Consider the following 27,316-nt stretch of genomic DNA (forward strand, 5'->3'; position numbering starts at 1 on the left):
TTAGGATAAGTATAAACAATATGCTATTGTTTATAATATAAATTTATTTTTAAAAATGGTGATTACAGTTTGTTTTTCAACGTGAAAATGGGCAAGGAAGGAAGAAGGCTGATGAAATGAAGCAACAACAAACAAATAGTGACGGTATTGGTAAATTAGTTGGTGTCGCTTCCTTTGCTTGACATGGCCTTTTTCTGTTTTTCACGCATCGCGTCAGCGTCCCTTTGTTTTCTCTGCTCCAAGCTTAAGCCGCAGTTTGTCCCTTTTTCGTTAGCTCCTTTCCTTCTCTCCAGTTCTTTCTGTTTCTTCTGGTTCTTCTCCCTCGCCAGGTCCCTTTGGTTCCCACGGGCCATAGTTCACTAAAACAGAAAGTCTCGATGAACCATTTACTTCGATAGATCTTTTAAATATTCGTCCACGCACAATATATAAAATACAGCTTTGTACTGTTCTCTCACCCTTCTCAATTATCAATTCTCATCACTACGAATAATACATCCCCTTTTTTACAAACACACACACTGACACACAAATACACTGGTCATTTTATTTCATAATTTGTCTATAATAATAGTGAGGGCAGGGGGCGTCGGTTATTTAGGCGTTGACACGGCGCTCATCACTCTAAGGTAAAGGTCCAGGGTTCGAATCCAGCGGACACCTTCTTACAATTGGACTTTTTTCCAAAAACACAGGCACCCGGAGGGCTGATATAACCTCTGCTGTTGCGAACCTTCGTAAAAAAAGAAAAAAAAAATAGTAGGAGCATACCAACGAACCACATGAATGCTAAATCGAGAATAAACATCAACTAAATAGATTTTTTAGAAGCAACCTGCCTGAACGTGCTAAAAAATATGACAACAAAAGTCGTGATTTTTTTTGACGTGTTGATCAAAAAACAACAGCCTCTGGTATTGAATATGCGAAATATAATATGTAAAGAATTATTACGTTTATGACACGAAGGAAATAAGGCAAATGTAGTAACTACTTACTAATAAAATCAAAGCCAACGGCAATTTCAGAGCTTATTGGTAAAACCGATCTCATGGCCAAAGCATGTTCTAATGTTATAACCATATGATCCGCTTCAAAACATTCTTGTGCAGAACGAGATTTGTTTTAGTTTAAAAAAAATCAACTCTCATCTTGTGACAAAAAAAATATTTATATATATATCCTTATATCTGTAAGGAACAGGGAGTCAATCTACCTAATATTCAACATTCGGTTTTTTTACGTAAGGTCTTGGTTGAAATGAAAAAGTTAGCGTTACGAGCGGGATTCGAACCCACGACCTTCGGCTCAATACGCCGCTGCTCTAACCGCTTGAGCCATCTGTCATCAATCCACACGGACACCAACTCCCCATCCCAACTTACAACCTTTCGAATTTTCCCTCCTTTTGCCATTTTTCAAATTAGGTTTATTATTCGAGTTGTAAAACAACTGATGCAAATGGCGGATTATGATGTTACTTCGGATTTTCTTCTTTTTGAAATATCACCTTTTCTGATTTATTAAAGCTGAAAAGCCATTTTGACATAATTGGTCCATCTGTATTATTTGCGAGAGACATAGCAATTGATCATATCACGTTGGATTTAGCATTCCTGCGACTAATTATTCACAATGATTTAAATTCCCACTTTCAACCTATAATTCCATTCCGTTAAAAAAAATCCAGACGAGTTAACAAACCAATTAATTAAGCCCCGACCCCTCAGGAGATTAAAGCGTCGAAAACCACCAGTCTGCCAGAGAGAACAAGTGAATAGAATATTGTTTGCAGACAGTAGTGTATGGCTTATGGAGTATCCTAAACGACTGTTATTTTGTTTCACTATTAAAACCAAATAAAACTAGTTTCATCTCTTATCACATACAAGATATAGAGGTAACTTAATGTAAACCAAAATTAAAATATTGTGACAAAATACAAAAACCGAATAAAAACAAATTGAACTCATAGCCTGAAAAGTATAAACATTTTCTGTGAGAAAAGTGAAATACAATTAGCCACATTGAGTTCTTTGATAACCCATTTATTATATCATTATTTTATACATATATTTTACTTTCGGAACGCTTTAGTCGGGAGTGAAAATTATGAAAATTTGAAACTTCTGTAAGCTGCGTGATGCGGCCATGTATAAAATGTAATTGCTCAGATGACAGAAGAAACAAGAGAAGGAATAATTTATTTTTCTTGATAAAAATTGTTCTAGGGAATAGATAATTAATGTATCACTAGAAAGCCAGAGGACTGAATTTCAGACAAGCTTTATTGGTATATTTCAAATTATGTTTTAATTATTTTAATATCTGATATTACCCACAGTCTTTTGTCATAGTCTTTTAGCCAGAAAAAAATATTGAAGGGCAAAATCCAAACAGAAACAATGTAATACATGGAATAAATTGCCTAAGAGAGAACTTTATATTCGCAACATCCAGTTCCCTTGTTATACTTGTGTTGAAAGTCATAATCCGATTCCGAAATGTTCTCCAGACCAGGTCACCCGCCTTTTTTGGATAAACATTTTCTTTCTTGAAATTTATTTGTAAGCAAAAGGACATGAAACTATTTGCGAAATAAAATTTAACTAATTTATCGTGGCATGTAACATATTATGTTGAAAAGAATTCACTCAAATACCACTCTACAAATGATAATTTTATTTGAAAAAAAAAAGAAAAAAGTATTTCTACATTTCTGCCGTGGGGATGCTATTTCACCATCAGCCCCTCCACATTCTCTCTAATAAGTACACTCCCTTAACACACAGAAACACAAAACACATAACAGACATTGTATAAATATTTTCTTTCTTGAAATTATGTAAGCAAAAGGATATGAAACTATTTGCGAAATAAAATTTAACTAATTTATTGTGGCATGTAACATATTATGATGAAAAAAATTCACACTAATAATACTCTACAAATTTTATCTGGAAAAAATTGGGAAGAAAAGTATTGCTAAATTGCTGCCGTTGGGGATGCTATTTCACCATCAGCCCTTTCCCATTCACTCTAATAAATACACTCACTCAAAACACACAAACACAAAACACATAACAAACATTGTATAAATATTTTCTTTCTTGAAATTTATGTAAGCAAAAGGATATGAAACTATTTGCGAAATAAAATTTAACTAATTTATTGTGGCATGTAACATATGTTGAAAAGAATTCACACAAATACCACTATACAAATGATAATTTTATTTGAAAAAAAAAAAAAAAAGTATTTCTACAGTTCTGCCGTGGGGATGCTATTACACCATCAGCCCCTCCACATTCTCTCTAATAAATACACTCACTCATACAAAATACAGAAACACAAAACATTACCAATGCCCATAAAAAGCGGAACAGGGGAATCTGATACTTGCTACCGTCTCCGAGATCCGTTCTTAAATCCGGCGGCATGCCTACACGCTCTCTGTATAGAGCCAAGGTATGACTCTACTCTATTATGTGGGACACATCGAGCAACCTTTCCCTGCATAAGGGGAATCTTCGCGGGCTTTGCAATTCTCCTGTTATTAGTTATACAGTAACTTGTAGAAGAAGTTACGTCAGACGTGCTCATATTTAATTATAAAACGTTTACATCTCATACTTTTTGGGATATAAGAAAATCGGTTTAAATACTAATTATCCATTTATAAATCTAAGAAATGTGTTTACTAAAGAACGAAAAAATATGGCAGCCATATATGCATAACAACATCATCGAAACATAACAAGCATCATTTATACCTTAGCCTCATCTCTTCAGTTTCTGAAATACAGTCTCAGGATCAGGAAAAAACTAGTTGTAATAAACTTTTATAATTTTTCTTTATTTGATTGAAAATTTTTAAAAACCTCTGGGTTTATTGAAAATTGTTTCACCTAATCCTACCATAATAAAAAATATCATGCTCATTTTGATTACAGGATGGCGGAATAAACAACCGTCGGGCGTTTCACATGCAAAAAGTAAGCTACGTATATTGACTTAGCCCTAAAACAAAAGTAGTTCCAAAGCCAAGTTAGAACTTCGAATCCAATTCAAAAAAACAAGAAACTTTTCTCAATAAAATACCTAATTCTTTCAAAACCTATAAAATGATGGATGATACTGACATCTTATCCTTGCGCAGTGCATGGGTTTACAATGTCCCTATAGAATTTCATTATCCCCTAGAAAACATTAATATGTAGAATAGATAGGATGTTATCCTTTTCATTCCTAAATATACATACTCGTTCCAATCCTAATAGTTATTTAACGACTTGGAATTTGCATATCACTGGCGTTACTACCGAAAAAAGGTGATTAATTACAGCAAACGAACTTTTTAAAAACCAAATGCTTATTCAGGACTATCATACTTTCGTGAAAATAAACGTTGAAAACGAGCAACCGATACAATTTCTGTGTGGAAAATTATATTTTTCCATTGTACGCAAGATTATTTAAGGACAATAGGACAAAGTGGAATAGGCCATTTATAGCTCAATTTTGATCTTGAATACTGTACCACTCTGATGCAATAAAACCGTTAAATACGGCGAAAGAAGAAAAGACAATCTCAGATTTGGTGGTCTGCGGGTAGATAAAAGTATCGTTTGATAGTTACTTATCATCCTGGTCCGCCCATCCTCACTGATTTTTTGTTACCCCAAACGCGTTTCGGCATTTCTCCATTTTCAGTGTTTGGGTGATTTTCTGCTGAATTCAACATTTGAACAAAAAGCATCGAGGACAGGCACGTCCGGGTGATAGGTAATAATCGAACCATAATTTTTCAGATTTGTTACAGCGGTGCGGCATAGTTTTCTTTTTCTATACGCAGTACTGGCTCTTGTTTTATTTCAATATTTTAAATCATTTATGATTATATGTTACGCCCCGAAAAGGACGCGTATATAGTCAAACACTTATAGGATCTAGAACATTAAGAAATTATTAATTTACTATGTTCGGAAGAGAATGCTGAAGAACTTGGCCAAATTTTTCTCTTCTCAATTAATTTATATATATATTTATATTATATGGAAGCTAAATAGTAATCATGAACATTTTTGCTTATTTCAATTAATTAATCTTTTTATGTAAAGTGTTGGTTGAGATGGAAAAGTAATTGTTACGAGCGGGATTCGAACCCACGACCTTCCGCTTAATGCGCCGCTGCTCTAACCACTGAGCTATCGTGACTTCACGGAAGTGGTTCGAGCAGCGGCGTATCGAGCCGAAGGTCGTGTGTTCGAATCCCGTTCGTGACACTAATTTTTCATTTCAAGAACATTAAGATATTATTAAGCCAATCTGTTCGGAAGAGAATGCTGAAGAACTTGGCCAAATTTTTCTCTTCTCGATTAATTTATACGTATATTTATATTATATGGAAGCTAAATAGTAATCATGAACATTTTTGCTGATTTCAATTAATTAATCTTTTTATGTAAGGTTTTGGTTAAAATGAAAAATTAGTGTCACGAGCGGGATTCGAACCCACGACCTTCGGCACAATACGGCGCTGCTCTAACCATCTGAGCTATCGTGACTTCGCGGAAGCGGTTAAAGCAGCGACCTAGTGAGCCGAAGGTCGTGGGTTCGAATCCAGCTCGTGACACTTTTTCATTTCAACCAAGACTTACATAAAAATATTAATTAATTGAAAGAAGTAACTTGGTTAATCAGACCACTAAATATAATGGACTTTTACTGATGTCTATGCTGTTAAAAAGTTAGATTGAGTCTGTTTTGAAAAAATGCCTACCGTTCAACTGGGACCTTCTTGGACTGCAAGACGATGGAAGCGTCAGCTTTGGAATTGACCTCTGATGAAGTAGGGATTGTATGTAAAGGTTGTCCTTTTCGTGAATTCAAGAGCCTTCTTTCCGAATCCTCATTGGCGTCGCTGTTGTCATCATTGATAACGTTTTTAGATAAATCATTTTCTCGATATTGATGACATTCATATTTTCCCATTGAAGCTTTTTATACAAATAGTATCGTAAAAACATTTCTTTGTACTGACTGATTGTAGAAATTAGATGAAACACTATATTTTGGGCCACGATCTTCCTCCAATGACAAACGTCTCTAGTGTTAGCGAGCCAAAAACACAAAAAATCTTTGCCCAAGAATTTTTTCAATTTTTAGATCCAGATTTCTATTCCACCATAGGAAGTATAAAGCACTAACGTAAGATTTCTCTATGTCTAAAAACGGATCTAACATACCAACCCAGCGAAGATAGGCAAACTAAAATTATCGGCAACGATTTCACTAACTAATGAATTTATTTCTATTACAGAAATCGACTCTCGAGGTTTTCATGAAAGCGTTTTCGATGGGATCGGCGACTATCTTCCATCAAGGCCTAGCGATTATTTCAAATATCTGTACAAGTAAGTAGAAACAACGAGAAAACATATCAATTAGGCAATTTACATAAGCCAGGTTTTCCTTGGGATCTTATACAGCGTGCTCGGCTACTCGTGTTACAAACTTTGCCGGTAGATTCTACATTCAAAATGGAACCAGAAAGTACTAATTAATGGCTCGAATCTCAACAGTTTCGGAGTTATTCCCCTTTTTTTCTGATTTTTTAAGATTTGACGACGTTGTTTCAAATAAATAACGATAACTCCAAAACTAAAAAGTATTGGGCAAATTCATTGATACTATTGAAAACTACGTTAAATTTCCAATAACATGTGATCAATACTAAACTTGTAAACGTTGGTGAAATAAACGTTTTAGTAGCCATAACTTTGAAAAATACTTTTTTTTTTTCAAAGTTGAAAAACTTTCTATGGTGATTCTTAACTTTCCAAACCTAGAGATCAGCAAATTTCAGAAAACGTACTTCATTTAATATCCTTTTAGTGGTGTAATATCTTTTTTAATTACTTTTTTCAAAGATAAAGAAACTAATGAAGGAAAGGAAAAACCGTGGTTGACGGATTGGTAAGTTGGAAAGATTAAAAAAAAATATTTTTATTACTGTTAATCTTTCCACCTTACCAATCCGTCAACCACGATTTTTTCCTTTCATTCATCAATTTCCGCATCTTTGACAAAAGTAATTAAAAAAGCAATTAGACCATTAAAAAGGACATTAAATTGAGTACGTTTTCTGAAAATTGCTGGTCTGTAGGTTTGGACATAGTAGTTTAGAATCATCATAGTAAGTAAGCAATTAAGTTAAAAAAGTATTATTTTTTAATCTTTCCACCTTACCAATCCGTCAACCAAGGTTTTTTCCTTTCCTTCATTAATTTCTTTGTCTTTGATAAAAGTAATCAAAAAAGCAATTACACCACTAAAAAAGATATCAAATGGAGTACGTTTTCTGATATTTGCTGGTCTCTATGTTTGTAGATAGTAGTTTAGAATCACCATAGTAAGTTTTTTAACTTTGAAAAAAAAATTATATTTCAAAGTTATGACTTCTAAAACGCTTATTGGAAATTTAACCGTAGTTTTCAATGGAATCAACGGATTTGTCCAAAACCTTTTATTTTTTGGGTTATCATCAACTCGTCAAATCTTGAAAAATCAGAACAAAAGGGAATAACTCCGAAACTGTCGAGATTCGGACTATAATTAATTAGGACTTTTTGGTTCCATTTTGAATGTAGAATCTACTGGCAATGTTTGAACACGAGTAGCTGAATCCCTGTATATAACAAAACATAAAAATAATAATATGCCTTTTTAATAGTTTATATATTATTCCTGCTTTATATTATAGTGCCAGCGAAATTGCTTTTAGAAAGTATATTGATATATATCGACTAATATGGGTCGGTATTTTATCCACTTGGAGGCTATTTTAAATAAAATTTACTTTTTATGTTTTTACGTATGCGTGTATTATGATTTTTTCCCAAACAGAGACTTTTTTGTCAGATTGTCCACAACGCTAATTTCCGATGTTGCCATCGTTCCTTTTTATTTCCTTCCAGAAGAGCTTTCAATCCCGCGTTTGCGGGATAAGTGGGAGGGTGAAGGAGTGAGGCTGAGGAAATGACCTGTCTGGGAGATAAGGCCCCCCAAGACGATTGTATCCGAGACAAATATTCAGTCATAATTACTAACCGGACAATTGTTAATAAACTAACGGTGATTTTAGCAGAACTAATACAGAAAATGTATTACAATAAGTTTTCTGTTGGAAAAAAAACCATCACTTTCATTTTGTATGAAAAACCAGTCTGACGTATAAGTACACAATGCGATTTTTATGTGCACGTGTACGTACGGTGTAACGCATTGTGCCTACTATTAAATCGGAAAATTAAATTAAAAATGATATTTAATTGGTTAAGTTATATTTATATCCTGAGCCAGAAAAAATAATAGTACAATAAATGTAGCATACTGATCTTCTAGCTTGAAAACGTCAGTATTAGCTGGTGATCATAACGTATAAAAAGCAGTTTAAAAAAAAGATTAGACAATAATGGTAAACAAGGAGTTACAAAATATCTCTAGCAATGGCAAGTTATACTATTAAAATTTTCTTTTTTTTTAGGACTGGGGAAGAGAACGGTTATAGAGGGTTGTACAGAAAGAAGAGGTCTCTTCAGTCGAAGTCTAAAGTCGGCAAAACTGAAAGTAGAAGTGAAGAATCTGAAAATGAAAAACAGCTGGAAAATAGGCAGTCTAACACGGAAAAAAGAAGCCTGGGCGGGAGGTATGTTCGAGGGATGGAAATGGGTTCATCGGGATTTCATGGCGACACTTTTAATTCTGGTTTTGGTGATTTTATGACGATGAGAAAAAGAAAGGTTGGAGCCTATAAAGGAAATGCAGATTTGACAAGACAAATAATGATGCAGATCAGAAAGAAGGCGTTGGATAACCAGGCTGTCCTTGGCGCTACATATAAAGGAGGTTTCGGAGATTTCTACGGGGCAAAAAAATCCAGCAAGGGTTTGAACCAGCGGGAATCTGGTTTGATGAGCTTCGATGGAGAAACTGGAGAAGAAAACACAATGAAAAAAAGAAGGCCCGAAATGGATTCAATGGGGTTCCATGGGGACACTTTTGGCAATGGTTTCGGAGAATTTGATACAATGAAAAAAAGAAGACCCGAAATGGATTCGATGGGCTTCCATGGAGACACCTTTGGCAATGGTTTCGGAGAATTTGATACAATGAAGAAAAGAAGACCGGAAATGGATTCAATGGGTTTCCATGGGGACACTTTTGGCAACGGTTTCGGAGAATTTGATACAATGAAGAAACGAAGACCAGAAATGGATTCAATGGGCTTCCATGGGGACACCTTTGGCAACGGCTTCGGAGAATTTGATACAATGAAGAAAAGAAGACCGGAAATGGATTCAATGGGATTTCATGGCGATACGTTTGGAGGTGGTTTTGGCGAATTCGAGACCATGAAGAAGAGGAGGCCTGAAATGGATTCAATGGGCTTCCACGGGGACACTTTTGGCAATGGTTTCGGAGAATTTGATACAATGAAACGTTCACACGAAAAAGATTACCATTAAAATTTATCTAGATTTTATTATGTAAATAATTCCATCCTCGTATATTGTTTAAGTGATTTTTCTCGAAATTTAATATCAAAAGAATTAATCGATACTTATTATATGGTATTCGAAATCTTACATATCTGCATGTATCGAGATATTATAAAATAATATAAAGTACAAATGAAGCATAAAAAGAAATGAATGAACTCGTTGTGTTGAAATTTTTTCAAATAATTTAATTTGATCACAAAGATTATTATCCATATTATTTTATTTGATAAATTATAAACTATGGACTTTAGAAATTGGTTTTAATTAATTTTTGTCTTTATAATTATATCAACAAATTCTTGAAAAATTCACTACGAAAAAATAAAAAATTGTAGCGGTTGTAATTTCCCATAGCCCCCTATTTATCCCACCGACAAACATACAATACATAAGAAAAAAACATCGGTGCAAAATCTACTACTAATACAAACTCTACATTATTTATTTTAATGTTTACAAAAGGAGGTTTTATTTCAAATATTAAACTCCAAATCACTATATTTGTTTACAATTTGTTAATATAATTTTAAATCGTTTGATTTCTGTTGTTATGCCCTCTGGTCAGTCAATTGCTGAAAAAAAATCCAAAAATAAAAGATACTTTGATTAAATAATTTTTTCCCTAAAATAGTGCCTGGGTGATTTAAAAAACAAAATTTCTGTTTTAAGACAACATAAAACAATAATGGATCGCCAACTGGTTAACCTTAATTGGCCAAAACATCCACAATACTTAAACCAATAGTAAGTCAAGTCTAAGGTAAGTCATACATGCTTACGACGAACATCAGTTGAAAATACGTGAAGTCCCCTTCCAAGAAGCACAATCTATATCAAATGAAGTAACAGGCGTAAGTAATTTAATTACAGTTTATTAAGTCGTTGCCACACGAGCTCAAAAGAGGTGGTAATTAAAAATATTAAGGAGTAGAGAAAATGTTAAAAGCTCAGGACGAGCTAGGAAAAAAGAGTGGAAACAAAAGCAATTAGCATAGCATAAATATTTCAAAGACCAAAAGGTCACGAGGTAAGGCCTTGCTCAACGACATCTATGGAAATAGTTTCAAAAGCTTAATTTACAAGCTTTTGATAGGCAGACGGGAGGACGTGGTTCTTCATATATGAATCTGTCGTTGAACAGACTTATGCTAATGTGACCTATGAACCTTAATAGTCTATGGACTAGTATGTGTACCTCAAAGCCTGAATTTATGCCCTGGTTTAATTAATGGATCGAGAAGTGCTACCCGACTACAACTTTTCTGAATCAGTTACAGGACAAAAGTGGTAAAAAAATAGCGCATTCTTAGATTTGTCAGATGCCAGTTAGAAAAGAAACGAAGGTTAAAATACAGTCAAGGCCGGTTCTACCAGCAGACACAATATATTCTATAATTGCATATCCTCATTGCTTAAGGGAGAGTAGTTGCTGAAATTACCAACTCATTGAGTGAAATAACGAGGCTCCAAATAATTTAGCTCTTCAACGAGGCGATCTGAATCCTTTTGAAGTTTAATGTTTGCCATCCTAATGTTCAAGCCCTTTTTTGATTTGCTGTGGACTTTTTTTTTAATTTTCAAAACTATTTTGTCAATTTTAATTTGTCAATATAGTAAGTATTAAAATTCTGGTGGAAAATCACGCCATGTCAACACTTATTACATGAACTTCATTAACAACTGATTAATTAATTTAACTGCGGAGACGAAGGATTAAAATTTGCAACTGCTGAATCGACAGGATTACTCTGAATTGAAATAGTGCACATAGCAGATCTACAACAGTTTTTCGGTCTTATCTGTTTTAATGAATCGTGCATTGTTGAATTTTAAAGAGCGAGAAGCAAGACAATCTTCTGGGGTCGTTCAGCAAGCCTAGGGATCCGAATATTTTATGTACCCGGGACAAGCATAGCAGGGTTGGACGAAAGTATATTGAAATTCAACGTGTGCTTTTTGTAGGATAACACTCCTTTGGGACACTTTTTTCCACTGTAGAGTAATACCATAATTTAACCTCATTCCCGTAGGATCGGCACTTCCAAATAAGTGAATACCACATACGATCTTTAATATGAAATGATTTATTATAATTATAACACAATTCGTGAAATCAAACAACAAAGTTTAATTGTTATTATTACCAGTTGTCAATTGTAACTGTTTAATTTACGATTTAATAAAATACAAAATGTTTAGTTGTTTGTTGTTACATATAGCCTATAAAAATACAATGACAGTCAAAAAATTCCGCCCACTTGTATATATCTTGTTTTGTATATATTTGTATATATTAATCAAAATTTCGCGGTTTTAAAGTTTAATAATTGAGTCTTTGTCTAAATAAAGTAAAAAAAAGAAATGTAAATTGCTAAAGAAAATGAAAAAAAAAATACGGACAGATTTTGTTTTAGATATTTAATTAACATTTCAATATCGCGTATTTCCTCCCCTTGCCTTTGTCCAAAAAAGCAAAAACAATGTAAATTTGCTAAGGAAAATGAAAAATAAAATTGAAATTTTTTAAAAAAGACGGATAGATAAAATTTGTTTTTATTTTGCTTTAGATTTTGAACATTTCAATATCGCGTATTTCCTCCCCTTGCCTTTGTCCAAAAAAGCAAAAACAATGTAAATTGCTAAGGAAAATGAAAAATAAAATTAAAAATTTTTAAAAAAGACGGATAGATAAAATTTGTTTTAATTTTGTTTTAGATTTTTAATTAACATTTTAATATCGCGTATTTCCTTCTCTTGCCTAAATTGCATCTCGAAGACGTCTCGGTATAGTTTCTACCAGCCTGGAAATGGCTCTTTGCTGGAGGTTTGCCCATTCTCCACGAAGTTCTTTCAAGATCGTGGAGTGTATCAGGCAGTGATGGACGTGTTCTTATTCGTCTTTTGAGGTTATCCCATAAATGTTCGATGGGGTTCAAGTCTGGAGAACGGGCTTACCAGGCTAAGACCATGATATTATGCTGTTGAAGGTACGTTTGAACTATGCGAGCGACATGTGGACGGGCATTTTCGTCCATTCGAATAGGATTGTCGCTGATTTCATCGAGGATAGGCAACGCACGATGTTCCAAAATTTCATCCACGTAGTGAGTGGCCGCCAAAGACTCTCCACGAACAACAACCAAATCTGTGCGACTCTCCATTGAGATTCCCACGCCATCACTGAGCTACGTTGAAAAGGGCTCTGAGAAAAATTACAGGCTTCGTACCTTTCATTTCACATTCTCCACGATCTTTCACGCCCATCTGGAGATCGTAGAGCAAATACACTCATATGTAAGACCTATCGTCCAAAGACCAACGGCTGTCGTCTAGAGCAAATGCGAGCCGTGCAACTCTATGCGTTCTGGTCAATTCTGGTCCTCTTGCTAGGCGAAAAGCCATCAGTCCATACTGATTTACTCTTCTTTGAGCAGTGCGTTTAGAAATTTGACACCTCGAACTTCCTGGAGCTGATGAATCGCTCGAACCACGGTTTCACAAAATTCTAAAAGTCAAAAAACGGTCATCCTGCGGTTCTCCTAGGGCGTCTAAAACCGGGCCTTCTATGGTAGGATCCAGTTTCTCGAAAACGTGTAACAGCGTTTCGTCCATCATCAATAAATGCCACACGACGCACAACATCCTCATCACTAAAATGGCATTTTTAAGTTTAAAAATTGAAATTAAGAAAAGAAAAATGAAAACTAGACAGTTGATTGCTTCAGAATTCAAATGAGACTGAATAAACACTTTAAATTCCGTAAAATTAAACATTGAAAAATCATTTATCCATGTTTTGGATTATGGGTTAAGTGTGTTTACCTCTAATTGATATTCCCAAATTAAAACATAGCACAAACAAATATTTATTGAAAAAAAAACAATGAGCCAAATTAAGGGCAGAATTTTCTTCTATTGAGAAAATGAAAAAAATCAATTGGGTGGAATTTTTTGACTGTCAGTGTATATAAATAGATTTAGAGAGTTGGATTGGGACATCGAGAAAGGGCGACCTGCGGCTCATAAACTGATATTAGCAAGTTGTCGGTTTTTCCCCAAGACTCATCAGAAACGAATGGGAAAAGTGTATGAAATCAACAAAATTACTACTAAATAGCTGAATAACTGAATGAGAGAGATGAATAAAAGGGACATAGAGAGAGGAAACTGAGAGAAAGGCAGATGCTCACCCCATCGGAAATAAAGAAATTTGAAATGCATGTCAAAGATGTACTTACTTTCAAAGACCAGTTCATCCAAAGAATTCACACTAAAAATTTGTTTTGACTTTTTAGAAGTAATCGTTTGCCGTTGGCTATAAAAATATCGTAATGTATTGGCTTTTACATCATGAACAAATTTCTATGATTTCATCTACGCTTTATGACAAGTTTTTCACATCAATTGATTTAATTGTGCACGTGGCAAAAGAACTAAAAGTGGGCACAAAGACGAGTTAATGCATGGCCCATTATTTTTACCACTGCAATGACTTTTACTCTAGAAGTGCTTAGCAGTGAAAAATTCACTAATAGAATGTTTCGTCTGAGCATAATAGTTGATTGACTTGTCACACTCGATGGCACTTATCATACTCGAACTGCACTATCTTTTCAATATAGTTTCTTATCATTATTTCAATATAATTTGTTTCTTTCACTGCTATTTTCTCTCCTCCTTGACCTTTTCTCTGTAAAAAAAAAATCAACAGTTCTTGTGAAAATAGTCAATGGGTTTTGTCGGTTAAGGGTGGTCAGCGATATCGAAGAAGTTACCTTCTTAAGAAGTACCCGTTTTTAAGTTCGTACTGGATTTAATACATTGTGAGATGAATGATTTACACAAATGGAAAACCCCAACTTGGTTAATTTGGCGTCAATTCGGTTTTAATTTTGTGCAGTTTTGAAAGTCCGCGAACTTTGAATCGGTTAGCCAATCTTAGTGTATTGGCCAAGAGGGAGAGGAGGCGGATGATATAGAACAGGATGGAATAATGACAAAGAGAGGAAGTAGTGATGATAAAGGCAGGCAGGATACCCCATTGGCTATATTGCCGTGGAACCCGACCTCCTTCTTAATCACTTATCGAGCCTTCACCTATCACCCTTATAAAAATAATATTTGAGGCCTATTTTTGAGGATTCTTGGATTTTAAGAGGATAGATTTGACCCACAGTTTGTGTGTGTTTCTTAAAATTAACAGATCTAGTAAATATAAGAAATATGACGAAATAAGGTACTTCAAAAGTAAAAGAGGTATCAAAACCAAAGATAGAATTCTTACCAGAATAGAATTTTTAAAATAAATCAATATTAGTAGTAGCTATTTATAAAGAAAAAATTAAATATCGTACATATCTCATTTTGTGTATAGTGAAAGTGAATGTATTTATTTGAGTGAATTTGTAGCGTGAGAATGTCGACAGTTGAATATTGAGTATTCCATTGACCCATAATTATTTTGATTATGTGATAAATAAGAAAATTCATAGCATTTGGTAGATAACTCGTTATGTGCTTCCTTTTGTGTATATTCAAAGTGAATGTATTTATTTGAGTGAATGTGTAGTATGAGAGGGTCGATAGTAGAATATTTAGTATTCCTTTCAATTAATTATTCTTTCTATGTAAGGTTTTGCTTGAGATAAAAAAGTCAGTGTCACGAGCGGGATTCGAACCCACAACCTTCGGCTAAATACGCCGCTGCTCTACCACTTGACTAACGTGACTTCGATCCACTCGGACACTAACTTCCCATCCCAACCCAACCTTTCAAATTTTCCCTCCTTTTTGCCATTTTTCAAATGTCGAGTAATCAGGATTCGATTCTCAGCGAAGTTATACTTGTTTTACTTATTAAATATTAATCTATTTATGTTTTAGTGGTCAATTGACTAAGGTACGTTTTTTAATTAATTATTCTTTTTATGTAGGGTCTTGGCTGAGATAAAAAGGTTGAGATGGAGAGTTGGTATACGAGAGGATCGAAGTCAGCTCAAGTGGTAGAGCAGGGTGTTTAGCCGAAGGTCGTGGGTTCGAATCCCGCTCGTGACATTGACTTTTTTATCTCAACCAACACCTTACATAAAAATAATAATTAATTGAAAGAAGTATCTTGGTCAATTGACCACTAAAACATAAATGAATTGAGTATTCCATTGACCCACAACTAAATTAATTATGTGATAAATAAGAAAATTCATAGCATTTGGTAGATATCTCATTTTGTACTTCCTTTTGTGTATATTGAAAGTGAATGTATTTATTTGAGTGAATGTGTAGTGAGAGGGCCGAGAGTTGAATATTGAGTACTCTACAATTATATTAATTATGTGATAAATATGAAAATTCATAGTATTTGGTAGATAACTCATTATGTGTTTCCTTTTGTGTACTTTGAAAATGAATGTATTTATTTGAGTGAATGTGTAGTGTGAGAGGGTCGTTAGTTGCATATTGAGTTAGGGATGGTAAATAAGAAAAGTCATAGCATTTGGTAGATATCTCATTTTGTATTTCCTTTTGTGTATATTGAAACTGAATGTATTTATTTGAGTGAATGTGTACCCATTGACCCACAATTATTTTAATTATGTGATAAATAAGAAAATTCAATAACTTTACAATCTTGACCACTGTGATTATTCAACTAAAGTTCATAATAAAAGAAATAAGTCAGTGTTTTTAATATTTTATTTTTCAACTACTAATAATTTAATAAATGTCTGTTATATACACCTTAGTATTAAGAAAAAACGTGGTCTAAAAAATCTAATGTAGATATATTATCTTGTATGCCATTATTTTAATCACCGAATAATCGTTTGGTCCGTCTAGTCACGTAATTAAGACTGTTTACAAAACATGGTAAGAACGGCATCTGACCATGAAATCACATGGTCAGCAAACAATGATAACAGATTTGGGTTGTCTTCTTTGTAAGTTTAACACATCGAACTATAATTTCGTGATAAGAGCCGATCAATTAATTTGGTATTTAGAAACACTGAATTTATAATTCAAATTAGAACTTCGAATTTAAACTGATGATAAAGCAATTATTATCTATATTATTTAGGTTGATGACTGTCCGAAAAACGCTACGTGGAAAAGACAAATACGTCAACAAAATCAAACACAGAAAATTTATTCCAATTTAGCTTCTGATGTTTGAGACGAATAATAAAACTGTTGACGCATCTGTGGATTTGTGAATAAAGTGAAAATAGTATTTACCTATGCGCCAGCCGCTTTTGGAATGTCCGTTCTAGTTTAGAAAACAAGTAAATGGAGAGGAGACCACTCTGTCTGATAAATATAAATACCGGATAACGGTAGATGGGAAATACCGAAATTTCAAATTGAATAGTATAGCAAATTTTTTGTCATCATAAACCAATTAAAAGCGTCTTATTTAAAATTAATATTTAAAAACAACACATACATATTATAATAACAACACAGCAAATCTTTAAAATATTGAATTACTTTAATTTTATGTGCTTATATTCATAAATACTTTACTTATAATAACGTCTGGTACCAACAACATGAGACATGAATCGTCTGCCCCTTGTGATGAGGAATAATATCTCTCGAAAAAATTGCTGCAGAAAAAAACTCAAATAGCATTAATCCAATTATGAGAAACCACAACATTCCACTTATATATTAACAACATCGGAGATGAATCGTTTGCCACTTGTGATAAGGAATATTATTTATCGAAAAAAATGCTGCAGAAAGAAAATCAAATAGCATGGTGCCAACATGTATTGACTTATGTACTAACAACATGAGACAAGAATCGTCTGCCTCTTGTGATGAGGAATAATATCTCTCGAAAAAATTGCTGCAGAAAAAACTCAAATAGCATTAATCCAATTATAAGAAACCACAACATTCCACTTATATATTAACAACATCAGAGATGAATCGTTTGCATCTTGTGATGAGGAATATTATTTCTCGAAAAAATTTCTCAAAAAAAAACACACCAAATAACATTAAACCAATGTTGATAAACTGCTCATTCGACTAAATCGACTTTGTTTCCACAACGAAAACGTAACTGAAATAACAACATTCCATTGGGGTGGAATGTATTAAATAATGCATCTGAGTTATTCTTCAGTACTTTTGAAACAATTGCTCGAATACAAACAATAAACTTTTTTTTTTAATTTTTTTTTATTGGCCTTATGATCGATCTTTGCATATTAGCCATGACGAATTCTTGTATATGTTGTTAAAATTGGGGGTTATCGGGAAAAAAGGGCCAGAGGCGACGGTGGGAATCGAACCCACGACCGCGGCGTGAGAGTCTCTCATGCTAACCACTCGGCTACCGCGGTCCCTACAATAAACTTAAAATTGGCCAAAAAATGATTCAATTTGAATAAAAGATTAAAGCAACTCGCTAAAAATCTAATAATTGTGCAATTAACAAATCAGCGTGTATGGAAGGAAATTACAAACTCTGACTTTGCAAAGGAATGAATTTTTTTAATTTATTGGATAACTGGTAGTGGGAAAACTAATTGTAAGACTTTTCCACCAATATCACCACAAAATGCGCTTTACGGATTAATTTCGATAATTCTACTGACCTTGGGTGTTTTTCCTAGAAAACGGGTGTCTCCAAACCGTATCCGTTCACAATCATGACAATATAACCGAACTACTAATAAAGCCTTCCGGTCAGATCGAAACTCACACACAGGCTAATAGACAAACAGTCTCCTCTAATCGTAAAAGGTGGTGACGATTCCAAATTTGGCAGCATCCTGGATACCGTTTTGAATTGGAAAAATAAAAAAACCTCCATCGCAGCGGTTGATCGCCAGCGTTAGACGAATGGATCCATAAATCATTGACCCCTCTATTCTTTATTATGTACGTTTAAAAAAAAGTAGAGGGGTGATCCGCGTGGGGGCACACAATCTCTCAGAAGACATTTCAGTCTGAACCGGAGTTGTCACCTCTGTTGGTCACCGCCACCCCGTGCTCTGCGGGTAAGTCAAGCCTTCATCGATAACATACCATCTCTTAAAAAGCATTCGACAGGAATTAAGTGACTTTTATATCTTTTTTCATCTCACACTTTATGGTCTTGCCAATTCGGTCCTAACATTCATTCTCGGAAACGCCTTTCAGTTAAATAGGCGCTTATCGCTTTTAAGTATGTAATATTAAGTTACAGTAGTCAAACCCGAAGTAATTACATATTACAAAACTAGGAATACAAATCAAACGTTATAATTTAAATGCAATCTTTTGGAAACAACTTATTTTTCTAACTGAACTGATTTCTGCCGAACAGTCAGAATTTTTATAATTAAAAAATGATAAATTTTTTTTTTTCATAGTGAATCGTGCGTGTGACAATTTTGATTGAATCAGTGTACGATAGCTGTTAAAACCAAGCCAAGATATGTGGAAAAGGAAGGGAAGTAGAGATAATTTTTCCAATATAAATTGGTGAAGTTTTAACGAAAAATAAACCAAAAATATATTATATGAGAATTGAGAGGCTTTTAAGTTTACAAACAGTAGTTAATTTTGCACTTGACAAAAAGAAAAGCATATCATTTTCTTTCACATTCTTTTATAATCTGGAAACTCACCATAAGGGATGAAATAATTGTATCTTAAAAAAATACAATTGGGAAATTTCTATGTTAACTTAATAGTACAATTAGTAATAGAGTTAAAAGTGTTTATTCTTCAGTATTAAATCAATCTTATTTTTGGATATTTACACCGGGTAAAAATCATTAGAGCCGCGTGTAGAAATCCGTTTATCCGGACTTGAAGGGACCGGGACTTGTCCGGATGATCGAGAGTCCGGATAATCCGAAAATTTGCGATTTTATTTTAGTATCGTGTCATAAAAACGGAAAAAACATACGAAAGTGAACACTTTCCATTCATATATCATGTAACATTTAAACTAATAGATAGGTTTTATTAGTTAACTGTCACTAATCACCACTCACACGTTTTTATTAGTTTTATTTTTGTGTAAGTCCTGACACGCGTTTCTCGAAAAATTTACACGTAAAAAATACCTAATAAAAATATACGTAATAAAAAAACCTTTTCAATGGAAGCCAGCATACGAACAACACGAGACAACAATTTCGAGTCTTTTAAAATAGTATACACCTTTTCTTATTTATTTATTTATTTTTTTAATAAAAACGTGCCTCTTCGATCGTCTGACTGGTGGAAGGGCGATTTGGTGGCCTTTACGAATTTCGAACGACGAATTAAAAGGTCCCATAGTTGAATTTTTCAATTTTTAATTTTAAAAAATTAGGGGGTGTCGGTGGCCGCAACGGTTTAGGCGTTGGCACGGCGCTCATCACTGTAAGGTAAAGGTCCCGGGTTCGAATCCAGCGGCCCTGCATTCGTACCCGACATACTTACAAATGGGCTTTTTTTTTTCAAAAAACACCGGCACCCTAAGGGTTTATATGACCTCTGCTGTTGCGAACCCTCGTTAAAAAAAAAAAAATAAATAAATTTAAAAAAATTATAGTGATTTAGTGATCATTAATTAATAATTATTTGGAGATCGTGGGACTACCACTACACACTACTATACCAAACCGCATCTCACGACCTCCAAATAAGTTATAAAAAATATTTTAACAAACGGCTCCGTATAAACGGGTTTTCCACTGTATTACAACTTTATAACATGTATTATTTTAGGGGAGGCGGTGTAGCAGAGGGATAACAGGATGAAGAAAATGTTCATACGACACCTTCTTATAAGGCGACGTCCTGAAAGGTAATCTATCAAAACTTTTAAATTTCAACGACCTGAAAAAAATCTAAATATATTTTAAAAATTGTTTATTAGCAAAATAGTTCAGTCATCAATTTTACAATTTATAAAATGGCATAATTTAGTAATGGAATAAAATCATAACGACTAGAATTCTTTTGACACTATTTGAAGGATTATCCTGAGGTGGTTTAATGCGCCTAAATAACAGGATAAACACTAATTTTTTTACGATTTGCACTCTTGTTCAAAAATTAGGACCATGACATGAATCAGATATCTGCAATTGGTGTGTAAAAGCTGAGAAGAGGTACTAAATTAATAACAATGGCATGACAAAGAAATTTAAGTTTTGCTATGAACAAATATTTTTTAATTAGCAATATAATAATTATAATAATTGTTTATGTTTAACTAGAATTGGTATGGAGAATCTAACTTTTTTATATATAAATACGAAAGGACAGACAAGTGTAAATAGAAACGAGATTGTTTTTAAAAAAAATACATATAATGATTATAAACGTATTTGGTACTCTTCAAATTCCAGTTTTTCATCTTTTGCGAATGCAGTGGAATTTAAATTAATAGTTTGTTAAATCAATTATATTTAGTGGTTCATTGACCGAATTCTACTCTTTCAATTAATTAATCTTTTTATGTAAGTCTGGTGTGACGTAGGTTTTAGAACAACATTTTCTTCATCATGCCAACGTTTCGATCTTTATTGCGATCATCTTCAGGGCTCAAAGTGTTTGTTTTTCACGTAGATGTGTCATTATTGTGTGTCGTGTTGAGAGTATCCTCACGAATGACATGATTACACGGAAAACAAACACTTTGAGCCCTGAAGATGATCTCAATAAAGGTCGAAACGTTGGCACGATAAAGAAAATGTTTTTCTAAAATCTACGTCACACCAAACCGATCTCGATCTCCAAATTACTTGGAGATTTAATCATTGGCTAACGGTCACTAAACACCACACATTTTTATGTAAGGTTTTGTTAGAAATGAAAAAGTAGCTAGTGCCACGAGCGGGATTAAATTAATAGGTCAAAAATATATCAAAAATATATGCAATACAAGCGCTATCGCTGTATTCTAGGATGGCGAAAGTTGAGATTTTAATTGTATACAAATTTAATGTGTATTGGAGTATAGGTCAACCGAAATCTGTCTTAACGTAGATCGTATAATTACGGGTTTAAGAAGGGACTTTACGAATGAAATCTATTAATGTTGCAGAGATTCAATTATATCGTATCTTTATTTATATAGAGAAAGCGAGCCTATGAAAACTAGGGACCTCGATACAGGAATAGAATACTGTTGGCTTATAATCAACTAAATAGTATTCGAGACAACTAGGCCGTTTCTTTGTCATTATCGAGAAAAAAAACATTCACATTAAAAATTAAAAATTTCAATGACGTGAAATCTGGCAAAAGAAAAAAGAAATTAGTGTGCTCAAACCGGTTTACCTGCTTTTAATAACATTTGATTATAAAAAGCAAAAAATATATAAGTACACATTCTTTCAAGATAGTAATTTCTAATGACAAGAAATGTTTATTTATCACATTTACATGATTAAATCACTAGAATAATGAGCAAACAGTAATGAAAAGAGATCCATTAATTAATTGAGAAATTTATACTTATTTCATCAATTTAAAAATCCGAGATTGAAAACGTCAGAATCGTCTATGATTTCGGCAATTTCTGGTCGAATGTATTTTTTGTTTAAATAAAATCTCTGTATCAATTTAATCCAAACGTGGAGATTGAAAATGTCGTTGACGAAATTGTGTCGTTTAATCGAAGGCGGGTCGAAACGGGCTTTTTCACATTTACAACTTTTGCACTTCAGGAAAATGTCAAGCCACTCAATTGGTACGTAGATGTAACGAGGGAGAACGTCTCGAAAACTATTTCCTTCTATGTGATAGATCAACTCGTAGGAGATGTCGGAGAAGTTGGCGTCCCAGACGTAGCAGGTGTACTTGTCGTAAAGCCTCTCTTTGAAGACACAATGCAATTTTATAATGTTGTTTATATAAATCTGTCTGCATTTGAGCTCGAGAGGAAGTTTAGGGGGGTACAACACTCCGGTGTAAGTTTCGACAAAATATTTCATGCTGAGACCGAGATCTCCCAGAACACTATGCCAGTTACCTTCCTTCCAGTTCTTCCTAAACTGGAGGATGGCCTTGACGTCCGCCTTCCGGATGTCCGCCTGGGTCCTCGCATTTTCGTACTCGATGTCGTGCAATTTGGCTATTCTGTCGTCCTCGTCCACCGGGTCGCCGCTGTCGATTTTGTTCCCGGGGCCGATGTACCTGTGGAACGGTAAAACCGGCATTTGCTGGTAAACACTCTCGGCGGACGAGAGAAAAAAATTAATATAAAATTTGTTAACTGATTTCTCTGATGGATCGACAACGACTGAAAGTTTTTTTCATGTCAAGGACGACGTCGACTATATCAAGGAGTGGGGCGTCCAGTCAAGAAACTGGTTATTTTTGTTCAGTTTTAAAGATAATGTGTATCTTCTTATTCTTTCATATACTTGATTATAACGCACAACAAGAAATGATATACACGTGTGAATATTTTCAAAATTAATTTAATTTTTTTGAAGTTCAACATAACTCGCATCACGCAAGCGTTTATTTCACTGCAGACTTGGGTTATCTGCCTGATGATAATTCTCAGCCAGATCACATAACACATTATATTAAAAATAATTTAAGCGAGTTAACAAATAATAAGTGAAGTTAAAAAAGTAACGAGCATTAGCGCATTGAATGTTTTACTCGTTATTCCAATTAAAACGTCTCAGAGCTATTTCAAGTCGCAAGTTGTAGCTGCATGCTGCATTAGTAGATTTTTTTTTTTTCCTTTGGAAATATTGCCATATGATTTTTTTTTAAAGTATTATCTTCATTAGTTTAGTAGGTTTTTTCTCTCTTCTCCCAGACCTTAAAAAGAAATGCTAATTGATTTAATTGATTACATTTGAAAATCTTTTTTTCCTTTGGAAATATTGCCATATGATTTTGTTAAAAAATTTTCTCTTCATTAGTTTAGCAGGTTTTTCTCTCTTCTCCCAGACCTCAAAAAGAAATGTTAATTGATTTAAGAAATTTGTAAATCTTTTTTTCCTTGGCTTTTTCCTTTGGAAATATTGCCTTATGATTTTGTTAAAAAAATTTCTCTTCATTAGTTTAGCAGGTTTTTCTCTCTTCTCCCAGACCTTAAAAAGAAATGTTAATTGATTTAAGAAATTTGTAAATCTTTTTTTTTCCTTGGCTTTTTCCTTTGGAAATATAAAAAGAAATGTTAATTGATTTAAGAAATTTGTAAATCTTTTTTTTTCCTTGGCTTTTTCCTTTGGAAATATTGCCGTATGATTTTTTAAAAAGAAATGTTAATTGATTTAAGAAATTTGTAAATCTTTTTTCCTTAGATTTTTCCTTTGGAAATATTTCCTTATGTTTTTTAAAAAGTTTTCTCTTCATTAGTTTAGTAGGTTTTTCTCTCTTCTCCCAGACCTTAAAAAGAAATGTTAATTGATTTAAGAAATTTGTAAATCTTTTTTTTTTCCTTTGGAAATATTGCCGTATGATTTTTTTTAAAAAGTATTAGCTTCATTAGTTTAGTAGGTTTTCTCTCTTCTCCTAGACCTTAAAAAGAAATGTTAATTGATTTAAGAAATTTGTAAATCTTTTTTTCCTTGGCTTATTCCTTTGGAAATATTGCCTTATGATTTTTTTAAAAGTTTTATCTTCATTAGTTTAGTAGGGTTTTTCTCTCTTTTCCCAGGCCTTAAAAATAAATGTTAATTGATTAAGAAATTTGTAAATTAAATCCAAAACCGTCATGATATTATTTGCCACTAGCGTCCAAATATACTGGAGTCACTACAAATCATTCAATAATTGTTTCCTCTGGTTTATTGTACTCTGGACATTCTAGTATTAGACGACTGGGATTTGATGGACTGTCGCATGTTAGGCAGTTGGAGGAAGTGCTTAATCCAATTCCATGCACGTAACTCCCCCACAGGCCATGGTTAGTTTTTATTCTGAAAATAGTAGAATAGAATTCCTTTTGCCTCCCTTCAACCGAAAACCACGATTTTGCTTTAATGCTCGATAGTACTCGCCAGTTGTTGCTGAGCTGTATTCGTTATCCCGTAGATTGGAACACAATTGGTTGAAAAAATTTTTACCGTCTGTTTTAGGAATTTTCATCTGATGGTATACACCAGACAGTGGCCTCCTTCGCCAATGCATCCACTGTTTCGTTATGATGAATACCTGCATGACTTTAACCCAGCATATTATGACATTTTTTCCAGCTTTTTTTAGTTCAAAGATCTTTCGATAAACATCCGCGATGATATAATTATTAACTTTACATCTTGGGGTTACCTAACTTATGCTATCTACAGCGCTTCGAGAGTCCGTTAATATGCAGAATTTAGTTTCATTCCTTTCTTTAATGTATTCAAGCGCTTTAGCCATAGCGGTTAATTTGCTGTGTAAACAGTGATTCGGTTTGGAAGAGCGTACTGTTCTTTATGTTCGCTTTTGTAATCGAAAATAGCGCACCCTAACTTGCCATCCAAGAGTGATCCATCAGTAAAACTTTGCAGGTGGTCTGGATAGTTGTCAGCCATGTCTGCTATTCCATTTCTACTAAGTGTTGAGCGGACTTCGAGAAGTCTTTTAAAAACACTGTCAATGTAGAAAGGCTAATGTGGGGTCTTTTTTTGTTCCAGTACTTGCAGGCTTGAACTTTATTAGTAGATTCTCGTACAAAACAAGTTCGTGGAGGCGCATCCATAAATCTATACCAAGACATCCATGACTTAAAGAAGATGGAGATCCTTGTGAAGCATTACAAAGGAGGGAGCACTGATTATAAACCACATTACGCAACAGTAGTACCAAATTAGTGCATTACATTCAGGAAAGTCGCCAGGCGCGTATATAAACCAAATATAAAAAAAAATCCTAGCACGATTACAATAGTCCACGAGGATCGATCACTAAATTTAAACAGAAGGTCTTTGACTGACATCTTCGTTTTAACTAATTTTTATAATTATACGGTTTGCAACAGAACGTCATGTCAACCCACCGAAGCCGGTATGTTGGGTTTGAATTCAGGGATGCTGGGTTCAAACCTGGGACCTTTACCGGCTAAGGCCACACCGGAGGTGACAAGCTAGGTGCCTAATGACAAGGCGAATCGCTTGGTGAGTCACCCAAGAATACGAACAGTGTAGAATACTCGAGGACGGCCACACTAGCACGTGGATGCATAGCGATTCACCAAGTAAACGAGCGGGTCTGTTTTTTACCTGGCGGGTAGTGATTTCTGATCGTTTCATGGTGGACAAGGTTTTTTAAAAGACCTGCTCTATGGTATTTAAATGATGATCTCCACAAAAATCCTAACTACGCAATTGTCCATACAGCATTTTGAATTCACCTTCCGACATTCTTCGCCGATTAATGTCATGCACCCAACTCCTTGATTTATTCCCTAACAAATCATGTTACAATTTAGTATTTTCGGAAAAAAAGTTTTTTTAGCTAATTTAGAGAGAGACATTTCGGGCACTTCCTTACACAAAGCCCAAAGCACTACTAATTACTAAACGTCCTGGTGTGGCCGTTTGTAACCTGGCGACTCACTTTGCTGCTATGCACCTAGCTTGTCATCTCCGGGGTGGCCTTAGCCGTAACAGTGATGAGCCCGTGTCAAAGTTGCCGCAACCGACACCCCTTAAGATTCTTATGACGAATGTGTCAGGGGAGATGGGGGTTGATGATTGAACAGGAGTTCAAAACCTTGACAAACGCCTTTTTGCTATCAATGAACAATCCCAGCCTATTTTTTTCGTACATGTCTAATATGTTATCAATAATGGTATTAAGTTACTGTGAGCATATATAGTCCATGTTTGCTTAGTGGCCATTATTTTCCATACCGTCACGATAGCTCAAGTGGTTAGAGCAGCGCCGTTTGGCCAAAGGTCGTGGGTTCGAATCTCACTCATGGTACTAATTTTTCATCTCAACCAAAAAACCTTACATAAAAAAAAGAATATTCAATTGGTATATCTATAGTTTCGGCAAGAATCGTTCGAATTCTTTAGGCATGAGGGTAAGGAGGCTAACAAGGCGGTAGGAAGTAAAGATGTCTCGCTTTTTCCCCGGGTTGGAAATCATCACATAACCAGCACACAGCAAAAACATCTTGTACTACAGACTTTATGTTGTTTGTTTCCAGGTCTCGTAAAAAACAAGAAATCAAATGAGTAATCTCTCATATAATTTTATTTCTGTTTCAGTTGCGAGCGAGGATCGTTGCTTAAATCTGCACAAGGAGCAGTTTTCCTATGAGGAAACGTCAAGAAGCCGTTTAATATTGTTTAATTATATATCAACTATTATACGTTATAAACAAATTATTTTAGTCATCCCTACTATAGTCATATTATATTATTATTACTATTGTAAGAACTAGGATTAGTGTGTTAAAATTACAAATAATGTATTGAAAATATGTAAGTAATAATTTTAATTCACATTTAAACTTTGGTGGATGCAAAACGTTATCGGTTGCGGCATGCTCAAGCCAAATACCATCTTTCTACCGCTTCGATAAGTCCTGTATCCTTCACGATTTGTTTTTGTCTCTGTAATCACTAAGTACACCTACCACAACGATGTTATTTGATAAGCTTTATTCATTTTCATAGGTTAAGTTAAATTTTGAACGTATATTACGTTTAAAAGGAATATTTATCTATATTATCTATTATATCCGTATACCTGCATATCCTTATAACCATTTTAATGTATTTTGTAAAAAAAGATCATACATGCTTAAATACATAACTATTACCAAAAGATTTAAACCCTTATTACGTTAT

General features: G+C 34.1%; 2 protein-coding genes and 1 long non-coding RNA gene across 8 annotated transcripts in view; 2 read left to right on the top strand and 1 right to left on the bottom strand.

Moving 5' to 3' along the window:
* LOC106667523 overlaps positions 1-9,749 on the top strand; it is a 65,750-nt gene extending 56,001 nt beyond the window's left edge. Inside the window, exons 3-5 of one of the 2 annotated variants that reach the window (XM_014395512.2) lie at positions 3,954-3,995; positions 6,323-6,416; positions 8,549-9,749. In XM_014395512.2, coding sequence (XP_014250998.1) covers positions 3,954-3,995; positions 6,323-6,416; positions 8,549-9,530 — 1,118 coding nt within the window. In that variant the 3' untranslated portion in view covers positions 9,531-9,749. The remainder of the gene's footprint in view (positions 1-3,953; positions 3,996-6,322; positions 6,417-8,548) is intronic. The other variant, XM_014395513.2, reaches the window with a different exon arrangement.
* Positions 1-22,623, bottom strand: LOC106667524 (putative SERF-like protein). Of its 5 annotated transcripts, none has more exons than XR_001340594.2 (2): positions 999-1,106; positions 1-359 (listed from the first exon to the last, which is right to left on the bottom strand). XR_001340594.2 is itself a non-coding variant. In XM_014395515.2 (2 exons), the coding sequence occupies exon 2, from the start codon at positions 351-353 to the stop codon at positions 156-158; it is 198 nt and encodes a 65-aa protein (XP_014251001.1). In that variant the 5' UTR covers positions 354-359; positions 22,540-22,623; the 3' UTR covers positions 1-155. The 5 variants fall into 5 exon arrangements, 4 of the variants coding, with proteins under 4 accessions (XP_014251001.1, XP_014251002.1, XP_014251000.1 ...); XM_014395515.2 differs by lacking the exon at positions 999-1,106 and adding an exon at positions 22,540-22,623; XM_014395516.2 differs by lacking the exon at positions 999-1,106 and adding an exon at positions 18,176-18,348.
* Positions 18,475-27,301, top strand: LOC106667525. The gene is made up of 3 exons (XR_001340595.2): positions 18,475-18,580; positions 20,286-20,364; positions 26,732-27,301. It is a non-coding gene; the product is annotated as an uncharacterized LOC106667525 (long non-coding RNA).
* Positions 27,302-27,316: the final 15 nt, after the last annotated feature.

This window comes from Cimex lectularius, unplaced genomic scaffold, assembly GCF_000648675.2.
Source record: "Cimex lectularius strain Harlan isolate CLEC.00 unplaced genomic scaffold, Clec_2.1 scaffold171, whole genome shotgun sequence".
Classification (NCBI taxonomy): domain Eukaryota; kingdom Metazoa; phylum Arthropoda; class Insecta; order Hemiptera; family Cimicidae; genus Cimex; species Cimex lectularius.

Coding starts and splice junctions, on each gene's coding strand:
- LOC106667524 (XM_014395515.2), bottom strand. CDS start 353: ATGGCCCGTGGGAACCAAAGGGACCTGGCGAGGGAGAAGAACCAGAAG.